The sequence below is a fragment of the Medicago sativa genome, chromosome 7 (assembly GCF_051527215.1).
Source record: "Medicago sativa cultivar Bolivia chromosome 7, Bolivia_mono, whole genome shotgun sequence".
In the NCBI taxonomy this organism is placed as follows: Eukaryota; Viridiplantae; Streptophyta; class Magnoliopsida; order Fabales; family Fabaceae; genus Medicago; species Medicago sativa.
This window is the reverse complement of record NC_140755.1, coordinates 77431424-77443339: the sequence shown is the minus strand read 5'-3', so window position 1 is coordinate 77443339 and position 11916 is coordinate 77431424. Positions and strand designations below refer to the sequence as shown.

Below are 11916 nucleotides of genomic sequence, written 5' to 3'. Positions count from 1 at the left end.
TTCATGTGCTCAACAGATGGCTTAACTCCATACCAAGCTTCAAATGGTGTCTTGTCTTCTAAAGCTTTTGAAGGGAGTCGATTCTGAACATATACTGAGGTATTGACTGCCTCAGCCCAAAAAGTCTTTGGAAGACTTTTCTCAAATGATAAACACCTTGCCATCTCCATCACCGTTCTGTTTTTCCTTTCACTCACTCCATTTTGTTGAGGAGTGTAAGGAGCTGTCAATTGATGTTGAATGCCACAATCTTCACAAAATTTGTTGAATTCTTTGGAAGTGTACTCTGTGCCATTGTCTGATCTTAGCTTCTTAATGTGCTTTCCTGTTTGATTCTCCACCATGGACTTAAACTTCAGAAACGCAGCAAAGACTTCAGATTTTTGCTTTAAAAAGAACACCCATGTCATCCTGGAAAAATCATCAATAAATAGTAGAAAGTATCTGTTTCCATTTAGAGATGGTATGCTCATAGGACCACACACATCAGTGTGTATTAGCTGCAGTTTTTCATGAGCCCTCCAAGTCTGTCCAGCAGGAAATGACATTCTACTTTGTTTTCCATACTGACATGCTTCACAAACAACATCACAATCTAAAATAGAAGGCATATTCTGAACTAATTGCTTTGAACTCATGGATTTCAAGGAAAAATAGTTAACATGGCCAAACCTTTTATGCCATAACGTAGTAGCATCATTTGCAGTCACATATGCAACCATTTCAGGCTTTTTTAAACAAACAGGGAAGCTTTTGTTCTTCATTTTAACAGTCATGAAGTCACACCCATTTGGATCTAATATAGTGCATGCCATATCTTGAAAGACCAAAGAATATTGTTTCTCAAGCATTTGGCCAACACTGAGAAGATTCTGATTTATTTCAGGTACAAGTAACACATCAGAAATTAACTTAGTACCTGCTGGTGTGTTTACAGCTACAATGCCTTTGCCTTTGACATCTACATAATCTCCATTTCCAATCATCACCTTTGATATGTAGCTTTCATCCAACTCAACAAACATCTCAGCATTGAGAGTCATGTGATTTGTGCATCCACTGTCAATCAGCCATGAATCCATGCTACTATTCGCTGCATAGCAAGTAGCAACAAATAGATGCTCCTCATTGTTTTGTTCTGTGACAGCAACTTGTGCTTTCTGCCCCTGTTGCTCTCTTTTCACCTTGCACACTATTTCTTTGTGACCAAATTCATTGCAGAACCTGCATTGTATTCCAGGCTTAAACCAACAAAATTTTTCTGCATGATTTGTCTTTTTGCAGTTTGGACAAGGTGGAAACTGCTTCCATTTCTTCTCAGCATCTTTGCCCCCTCCATACTCATTTTTCTGCTTGTTCTTCTTCTCAGCAGCTGCTTTATGTCCTGAGAAGCTGGATTTACCTTTGTTTTTAGCTACAAAGGCTGCTTCTGCATTATCTTCCATTCTTAACAATCTTCTCTGCTCAGTAGCTTGCAAAGCATTCACAAGCTCTGCAAGTGTTATCTCAGAAAAATCTTTATTTTCTTCAAGAGAGGATATTTTTGACTCAAACCTCTCTGGAAGACAAACCAAGACTTTCTCCACCACACGTTGATCAGTTAGCTCTTCTCCTAGCAACCTGATTTGTGTGACAATCTTTGAAAGCCTTACCGAAAACTCCTTCACAGTTTCAGATTCTTTCATCCTGCATGCATCAAATTCCCTTCTCAAGTTCAAAACTTTCATCCTTCTTGTTCTTTCACTGCCTTGAAACTCTTCTTTTAGCTTGTCCCAAGACTCTTTTGCTGTCTCAAGATTCAAAATCTTGATAAAGACTTCATCATGGACTGCTGCATGTATGATGGCAAGTGCTCTGCCTTCCTTAGCCACTTCTTCATTGTGAAACCTTATTTGATTGACCGTTGGGTTCTCCGGTAGAGGGGCTGGATTGCTCCCATTTTCTACCACTTCCCACAAACTTTGTGCTCTCAAATAGGTTTTCATCTTTGCAGCCCATAAGTCATAGTTTTCTCCTGCAAATACAGGAGGTGGAGGCAAAGAGGAGCTGCTTGATGCCATTCTGGTTTTATGTTTTGTTGGGTTGTGGTTTTCTCACTCTTTTTTTTTTTTACTCACTGTCCCCTTAAGATCAAAGGAGCTCTTGATACCAATTTGTTGGTTTTAATAGCATCAACATAAGCTTTCATTCATTAAGACAAACATACTTATAGGAAATACATAGAGTGCAAGATAAGTTTCTGCTGTAATTATGACAGCACACTGCTCAAAACAGAAAAGATAGTCCTACTTATATAAGCAACCTATCTAATAATGTTCTGCACTTAATCATGACATTACATAAATAAACTTCATAATTAACTTAGTCTACATAACCTAGGGAAAATACTCAACACCATCATAAACATATGATAAAAAAACTAAAATATTCCAAATCAATTTCGTCATCAGAGCAAGTAACCTTTGTTGATCTTTCAAGCTCCTTCATAAAGTCCATAAACACATGTTTCTTTTAGCACTACTTTGTCTCCAAGGTATGGAACTAACACTGTTATCCTTCATTACTTAACTCATGCTGTAAATTCATTGCTCAAACTTTCTCTGGGAACCTTTGTTTATCTTATTCAATGAGGATTCAAAGATGATTTCAAGCTCCTTTAAAAATTCCACAAACACATATGTTTCGTTGTGTTGGTTGCCATGATTATCGATCAAACTTTTTCCATTCATAATCGCAGAATCGATCTTCATTTTGTCTGCAGGAGCCAGCATGGAACTAACACTGTTATCCTCCATTACTTTACTCGTTTTGTAAAGATAATCTTCCAAAGCATTTACTGCTCTAGCTTTCTCTCGAAACTTCATATCTTCAACCTTGAATTTCTCAGCTTCTTGGATCATTCGCTCAATTTCTTGAGTTGAAAGTCTTCTATTTTCATTTGTTATTGTGATCTCACTCTTGTTTCCAGTTGTTTCTTCCTCAGCAGTGACATTTAATAGACCATCTGCATCGATAGCAAAACATACTTTGATGCAAAGGCCACGGGGAGCAGGAGGAACAAAGAGACGAAACAAACCCAACAAGTTGTTCTCACTGGCTTTTATTCTCTCACCCTCGTAAACATGGATGGATACACCAAGTTGGTTATCTACACTTGTCTTACATCTATCCTCAGTCATCTTAATAGGAATCGGAGTGTTCTTTGGAATCACTACACTCATGACATCTCCTTTTGTCCATATACCAAGCGACAAGGGTGTGATATCTCGCAAGACCAAATTTGGAACATTCTCAATGCCATCAATCAACAAAGCAGCCTGCACAGCTGCCCCATAAGCAACAGCCTCATCAGGGTTTATGCTCATGCACAAATCCCTACCCTTGAAAAAGTCTTGCAATAGTTTCCGCACTTTGGGAATTCTAGAAGAACCTCCAACAAGAACAATTTCATGTACCATAGTCTTGTCCATGTTAGCATCGCGTAGACAACTCTCAACAATCTCCATACATTTTTCAAAGAGGTCCATGTTGAGTCGCTCAAACTTCGCCCGAGTAATTGATGAGCAGAAGTCAATACCCTGACAGATAGCATCTATGTCAATTGTGGCCTCAATGTCAAACGAAAGTGCCCTCTTTGCCCTCTCACAAGCAGTTCTCAGCTTCCTTAAAGCTTTTGGGTTCAAACTAATGTCCACATTGTTCTTACTCTTCAACTCATTCACAAAGTGATTCACCATTCTATTATCGAAGTCCTCACCTCCTAGGTGAGTATCGCCAGCAGTGGCCTTTACTTCAAAACTATCATCCTTAAGTGTGAGAAGAGACACATCAAAGGTGCCACCACCAAGATCAAAGATGAATACATTTCGCTTTCCAACAACAAAATTACCTCTCTTTTGAATTCCATATGCAAGTGCAGCAGCAGTTGGTTCATTGATTATCCGCATTACATTGAGGCCAGCAATAATGCCGGCATCTTTGGTGGCTTTTCGCTGAGAATCATTGAAATAAGCTGGCACTGTGATCACTGCATTCTTTACGGGTAATTCCAAAAATTTCTCTGCAATCTCCTGCATCTTTGAGAGGATCATAGACGATATTTCCTCGGCAACAAAGCACTTCTCTTTGCCCTTGTACTTAACAAGGATCTTGGGATTGTCATCAGCTCCAGCAATGACCTTAAAGGACCACAATTTTATATCATTCTGAATAACGGAATCACTGTATTTCCTTCCAATTAACCTCTTCGCATCTGCATAAATAAATAAAATGTCGGTGATATATAATTTTCTCTTTTCTAGTGAAAGCGTATTAACAACTATAAATTAATTTATAAAACAATGTGAACAGAGAGAATGAAAAAAACAAAAAAAGAAATATCAATTACCGAAGATAGTGTTGGTTGGGTTTGAGGCAGCCTGATTTTTAGCAGCATTACCAATTAACCTTAGTGAATCAGTGAAAGCTACAACAGAAGGTGTGGTTCTATTGCCTTGATCATTGTGGATGATCTCAGCTCGATTGTTACACTGCTGCCAAACTGCTACGCATGAATAGGTCGTGCCAAGGTCGATTCCAATTGCAGGTCCTTCATATTTTTTGGCCATTCTGTTTCAAGTGAAGAAAACTGTTCCAGAGAGGATCTGAATTCAGAATTTGGAAGAGAAAGAGATAAAGCATTGCTTAATATTCCATAAAATGAATTTATATTTGCCTATCAGAAACTATGACTTTTTATTCTTCCTCGGTAGTTGGAAGTATCACAAATTAATGTGTTTTAAATGTATATAAAATTATTTAAGAAATTCAGACAATTTTTCAATACTAGTGTAGGTTATTCAACAATATTTAGGTCCTAATAGACAGCTCAATCGATGAGTTGACGGACGTGACAGCAATTTTAAGCATGAGGTTCAAAGTTCAGATGCTATGAATTAAAATAAGCACTGGTTTACTTGATAACTAATAATACTATTTTCCTAAACAAAACAAAAAACTAGGTCATAATCACTAGTTATCACTAGTAGACGTATTCATGAGAGTTAGTACTGTTGGAATTAATTTCATAGTTCATCAATGACATGCTCTATACAAATTAAAACCATAATCATAGTTTAACGCAGAATAAACAGATGAGCATGCATATAAACTAGGATCGACGACATGTTGATTTATTAAGCATACTAGGAATTAGGTATTAGGAATAACCTTTTGATGGTAGCCTCCCTACAAGCAACGGTCTAAAACAGAGAGGTGTTGATCTGAAACACAGGTTAGCAGCTGCTCTTTTGGTTTTTCTTCAACCTAGACTCGTATTGCAATTGCACTCTTCAGATGAGAAGAGGGAGAAGTTGCAATAATATTTTTTTTTTTTAAGGAAAGAGGCATTAATATTGTCAGTCTGGTATTCCTTAAAAAAAAAAAAAAAATTGTCAATCTGATATATTGAAGACCATAGTCTTTCTTTGGTCAATTAGGTTTCCTATTATTCTTTTAATTAATGGGCCGTGCTGATTTTCACTCGTATTGAGCCCATATCAATTAATCAAATATTTAATTAATTATTATTCAATTTGAAATATAATTATTATAAAGATTTTTTTTAGAGGATAATTATTATAAAGATATTTGTCTCCATGATTACATGGGAATATAATCAAATAATAATAAAATATTCCAGACAATAGTCAAAAGAAAATGGTGTATAGAATTTTAGACTATAAGATATGTCATTGACGACATCAAAGACGAGAAAAATAAATTGTTCCTTTCAATTTTACCTAAATATAGATGAAATATTACATGAGACAGAACTAAATCATTATCGTATCAATCAAGTTCAAATTTAAACCACACCAAGTAGCTGATTACCTTGGACTGTTTATCAGCTTGTTTAAACACAGGCCACTAAAACAGGTTTCAAACTTTCTAATATCTAAGATTTGTTCTGCATCTGATACTACTTCAAGATGCATGTGCAGCATCTTGCTGGACCAATTTGTAATATCATGTTACTTGCATCTCAAGGAATAATGTTATTGTCAAGGACCAACTTTATGATCCCCGCATATCTTCAACTCTCATTGAAATGACTCGTCACTTTGCTCCAATCTTCAACATCTTGCTTACAAACCAAACGGGAACCACACCTCACTATTTGCAACGAATGACAGCAATAACATTTCAATACAAATTCAATGCCACTTTCACTCCAGTAATCATCTTTAAGAATTTCATCGCGAAATTGATCGATGGACAAGTAGAGAATATAAAGGTGAGGATAACATGGATCCATAGGAGGTAATCTCCTGGTGGTGATCAACTTCTTACCATTAGGTGCAAACAAATAACAATCAATCTCATGCTTGCACAATTCAGGTGGGTCAGCATAACTCACTAGTAGGAAACACAAAGCAAATCCTACCCATTCATCCACAGGGAAAGTATTAGGAACTTGTATTTTTGCCCAGGAAACAGTTCTCTGAGGAACAAACCAAGATGGAATTTCTTTCCCAGGGATAAGCATGTCAAATATTGCAGAGGGAAGACATCGTCCCTGAAACACATAATTGTTAAATTTAGTAAATAATAAGGTGGGAGATTATGTCATAGCCATCCTCAAGTAAACTAACAACTGAAATTCTTATATATTGTGAGAGTAATGCATAAGACACATTATTATTACAAAGTTAAGTCTTGTTTGACTAAACAGTTTAATTAAGTGTTTATCATATAAATGCTTATGTATAAGCTATTTTTATAACAAACGATAAAATAAAGTCAAGCTCTTTTCATATAACTTGTTGTTTTTATATGCTATCCTGGAGAGGTTATGGACATGTCATAAGTTGTTTTCATAAGCTCTCCGAAACAGTCTCGCAAGTCCTTATGCCAGTGGAGAAGCACAAATAAGTCAATCAGAATAGGCCTTAATCCTACAGATCATACTCTATTTGTGTCCTATGTTATTATGCATTGATTGACTTAATGCATCACCATTAAAGTACTTCAAAAAAAATTACACGGTTACAGATAATGAGAGGATACATACCTCAAATCTCTTAGAAAGTACTTGAAAGTAGGACAGTTTTCTAGGTGATGCAAATAGACTACATAGCTTTTCTGGATTAAATTTGATAGTTTCCAGTGAATCACAATTGCTTGCATCCAACTGTGTCATACTTGATGGAAGCTCTGGCAACAATTGAAGCTTTTGGCACCAATTTAGACAAAGAAATATCAGCAATGAAAGTTTAGAAATGCTGCTTGGTATAATAACAAAGTCGTTACCAGTTAGATCCAAAGACTTCAAAGATGATAGGTGGTGAAAATAATTCGGGATTGATTCTTCAGAAAGATTACAATAACTTAGGTTCAAATATTTCAAAGAAGGTAAGCTCAGGACAGAAGTTGGTAATCTGAATCCAGTGGAAGCTTGTTGACTCCCAAACATCCAATTGAAGGGAAGAAACCAGTTTGTTGACTTGGTCAGTGGCCCTTTGCAACCAGAAAATGATAATACTTTAAGACTATCGAGATAGAAAATGGAGGAAGGTAGTTCATCAATAGCAGTATCATTGGCATGGAGTTCCTCCAAACACTTAATTTCCTTTAAACCATCTGGCAATCTACAAAGTTTTGAGCATCCTGAAATGTCCAGAATTATGAGGGAATTCAATCCATGAATGGTATCTGGAAGACAAACCAGGCTTTTGCAGTCCTTTAAGTTCAAATTAGTAAGTCCATCTAGGCTTCCAAGTGATAAGGGCAGTTTTCTTATATCTGTTCCTTCTAAAGCAAGCATTGATAAATTTTCCATTTTTTCCCCAAACTCAGGAAGGAATTTAAATTTACTGCTGCCTGAAAGAATTAACTTCTTCAGGGAACTCATCTCCAACTTCCCTGGAAGAGATTTAAGACTTTTGCAGTCTTTCAAATTCACCAGAACAACTTTCTTGTGGTGTACAAGGGATGGATGAACCTCAATTAGGCCTTCACAGCCTTCAAGAATCAATTTTTCAAGATTTGGAACACCAGAAAAATCAGGCAATCTCTTTAGGTTCTTGGAAAAAGCCAAATTCAAGTACTTCAGTTTTTCCATAAACTGCTCAAAATTGTAAAAATGTGAACAAGTTATCAGCATCAAATGTCATGGTGATAAAAATTAATAGAGGTCTTGATTAAAGAGTCTCTTACCTTTATTCCATGCCAAAGTTGTTCAATTTTGCTATGAGATAATGTAATGTCAACAACTTCATCCAGTTGAGTTGTTAGAGGCAGAGTTTTTAAAGGACACCCTCTCCAGAGAAGAACCTTTAATGAACTAGGAAGGCAACTGAGGCCAAGAGGAAGTTGCATCTCACCTAAACTGAGAAATTTTAGCTGACTTGTGTTTGAAAATGCTTCAGTGTTCCAATGTGCTTCATATGGTTGAAGTAATTTCATATCAATACTGTTAATTGCTTCAGTTCCCTACAAAACCATAATAACAAATACATGATCTTATAGAATCAAGGAAAACACAAACTTAAGCAAACAAAATGGTAATCAATGATGATTATAAACGATTACTTTTGTCCTAACTACCTTAAAATCTCATTAAATTATTTGTTATTAATTGACATTGTAAAAGATATTTACACTGACAGTGCATATCAGTTAAACTATACTTGTTAGTTATTTCATATAAAACCAATTATCCGACAGTTGCAGAAATATTAGCTCCTACTAGTACCTTGTTTTTTGTCAAGACGCGGTCAATGTCCTCTTGAGACCACAACCTGCTACGTCTACTAGGATCATTTGGAGATTCTTGAAATACAATATCCCTACCCATTTCTTGAAGCAAATCATGCATTCCCAGTTTATTATTCACAGAATCTAGAGTTATCAAAGATCTTTCAATCAAAATTTCAATTCCAATTTGAGGGAAATGACCACAACTTTCTAATATATCCATTATATTATCTCTCTTCATTCCCTTAAAGAAACAAGCAATATCTAGAAAAATATCCTTCTCCATTGGATCTAAACTCTCATAACTTATTTTCAGTTTATCTTGGATTCTAGGGTGTGGGACACTTCTTATTTTTTTAATAGCACTATGCCAAACATCAACACTTCTTCCATATAGATAGGAACCTAACACCTCAAGTGCCAATGGAAGACCACCAGTATATTCCACCACTTCTTTGGACAAATCCAAATAATCTTCTTGTGGTTGATCTCCTTTAAAGGCTTTCAAACAAAAGAGATTTAGGGCTTCGTTTTGGAATAGCATCCCAACCTCATAAGGTTGATGTACACCATGTGTCATCAGCAAGTGTTTATCTCTCGTTGTGATTATTACTCTACTTCCCGGACCAAACCAATCTTGTTTCCCAACCAAATTCTCCAACTGGTTTAATTCATTCACATCATCAAGAACAAGTAGAACCTTTTTTCTGCATAAAGAGTTTTGTATTGTTTTTTTCCCATCATACAAGTCATGAAAATCATTCCTGCTTATACTCAGATGAGAAAGAAGTTGCCTTTGTAAGTGAACTAAACCATTTGTCTCAGATATCTCTCTAACATTTTCTAGAAAGCAAGTAAGTTCAAATTCACATCGGATTGCTTCATAGACCGCTCTAGCAATAGTTGACTTGCCTATGCCGCCCATACCCCATATGCCTATAAAGCGAACATCATTCAACCCCATACCTAAGAGCTTGTTTACTTCCTCCACCTTTGAAGCAATCCCAACTAGGTTCTCTGTACAAGATGGCAATTTAGGAACCAACTTTCTATGTATGTGTTGAGCAATGTTTTCTACTAGTGACGCCTCATGCCTGTTCAGACAGAAGGAAAGAAGAGCCCAACAAACAACCAAGCCATCAGCAAATAAAATGAAAATATGGAAATGATTTCGTATATTTAACATGCCCTTCAGATAATTACAAGGTAAAGTCAAGCAAGTACATGAGTGTGATTTTGAATTTTTAACACAGTTAAACTCATACAATTGAGTATGCTTGACATTTGATATCAGGCAGAGTTGGTCAAGAATATGTACTGCTAATAACATACAAGTTACAGAATATTTGTGTATGTATATGGTAGCACGAAAATAATATGCGAAAACTGAACTTTCTAAATGTTTAAGTGAACTTTCCAACCTATTTAATCAACAATCAACATTTAGATCAAGAGATTAAAAACAAAAGTCTAATGATGAGATAGCTTACTGGCCCTTGGAGTCCCATCCAGAGTAACTGGCAACTTGTGTGAAAGCATCTCTCCATCTGTTAAACCTGTCACTGTGTTGACCAAACTTGTCTTGATGTTTTCTGAAAGCTTCCTCATAACATCCTCTTTGATGTCTTACATCAGATGGATCCACACCATAGAAGACTGGCAAAACTTCAAGACCCTTGTTATTGCTGCACTCCATGATCATTTGAAGTTCATCCAAACACCAGGTGGAGGAAGCATAGTCTGGTGAGAGGATAGTGATGGCAAACATAGAATCTTTTATTGCATTGATTAGCTTTTCTGAAATGATTTTTCCTCTTTCAAGGTTTTTGTCATCTCTGAAAGTTGTGATCCCTTTTCTTTCAAGGGAAGCACATAAATGATCAGTGAATCCTTTGCGTGTATCTTCTCCTCGAAAACTCAAAAACACATGGTAGCTGCATAAACTTGTGGTTAAACTTGAACTGCAAGAAGAAGAAGAAGAAGAAGAGGCTTCCATTTGTTCAACAATTGCTACAACTTTGTAGCTCGTATTGTGCTGTGTTATTCTATATCTTGTAACAAAAGCAGTGTTTTGATACAAATTTATTGGTAGTGAATACAAGCTTTTAAAGACAATGTTGGCTTTGTTGGAAAAGAAATTGAGTGGAAGGTGGTATGGTAGCTTCTAGTCTACTGTGAAAGAAAGGAGTGTGTGGAAAAAGATGAAAGTATATTTAACATAGAATAAGATAAACAAAGACCACTTTACAGTATGGCCTACCAGCGAAAGAGAGGAGAAACTAGTTTGGTGACTTAAGAGCTTAGAAGTAATATTAGTACGATGTTTACACTTAATACAGATAATAATCTTATGTTGTATCTGCCTTTGAATTTATGGCATAACTTTAGTTTTGCTTTGCCAATATACATTCACTACCCGGAAAGTCCAGTTCTCACTTTCTTGCTTGTCACTCTTGTAATCTTATTGAACTCAAAACTAACGTACAAAATAGTGACTTTATGTCAATAAAATAGCATCCATTGATATTAATTATGAAATTTTTATACCTCCTATCACTTTATCGATTTTCAATAATTATTAAATTAATTAATATAGTCATTAAATTAAGGCTTAAATAGGTCTTTCGTCCCTGTAAATATAGGTCATTTGAATTTTCATCCCTGAAGTTATTAATCCTTCCAATCTGCCACTGCAAATATTAATCATTTGACTTTTGGTCTTAATTAGGTTTTTCTGCTGAGGTGGACTATCATTAGCGACATGGTGCCCATGTGGCAAGTGATGATTGAGCGAGGTGGTTGGCTTAAATAGGTCTTTCATCACTGCAAATATAGGTCATTTGAATTTTCGTCCCTAAAGTTACTAATCAGATGTAATTAAGACCATTTTTCAAATGATTAATATTTGCAGTGGCAAATTGGAAGGATTGGTACCTTCAGGGACGAAAATTTGAATGACCTATATTTGCAGGGACGAAAGACCTGGGAAATGTTAACGAGTGCCCCCGGGGAACTCTTTAAGACCCATAAGTAGTAAGTATTTTTAAAAATGCATGTAATCATTGTCTTGGAAATCGAAATATTTGACTTTTTTAAAAGAATAATTGCTTATTTTGGAATGTTTAAAGAGTGCCCTGGGGGCACTCGTTAACAAAACCCGTAAACTATTTACAAGGTTGA

The 11916-nt window shown here is 36.0% G+C and overlaps 2 protein-coding genes across 3 annotated transcripts; both read right to left on the bottom strand.

Annotated features, from left to right (window-relative positions):
• Positions 1-2405: 2405 nt before the first annotated feature.
• On the bottom strand, positions 2406-5348 carry LOC146908749 (heat shock cognate 70 kDa protein-like). Of its 2 annotated transcripts, none has more exons than XM_085725382.1 (3): positions 5209-5304; positions 4388-4643; positions 2406-4252 (listed from the first exon to the last, which is right to left on the bottom strand). In XM_085725382.1, exons 2-3 carry the CDS (start codon positions 4605-4607, stop codon positions 2583-2585), a joined length of 1890 nt encoding a protein of 629 aa, XP_085581508.1. In that variant the 5' UTR covers positions 4608-4643; positions 5209-5304; the 3' UTR covers positions 2406-2582. The 2 variants fall into 2 exon arrangements, with proteins under 2 accessions (XP_085581508.1, XP_085581507.1); XM_085725381.1 differs by having other exon boundaries at positions 2446-4252; positions 4388-4627; positions 5209-5348.
• Positions 5349-5684: 336 nt separating this feature from the next.
• LOC146908748 (TMV resistance protein N-like) lies at positions 5685-10927 on the bottom strand. Its single transcript, XM_085725379.1, has 5 exons — positions 10227-10927; positions 8735-9830; positions 8197-8472; positions 7052-8104; positions 5685-6556 (listed from the first exon to the last, which is right to left on the bottom strand). The coding sequence occupies exons 1-5, from the start codon at positions 10730-10732 to the stop codon at positions 6074-6076; spliced, it is 3414 nt and encodes a 1137-aa protein (XP_085581505.1). The 5' UTR covers positions 10733-10927; the 3' UTR covers positions 5685-6073.
• Between the last annotated feature and the right edge of the window lie 989 nt (positions 10928-11916).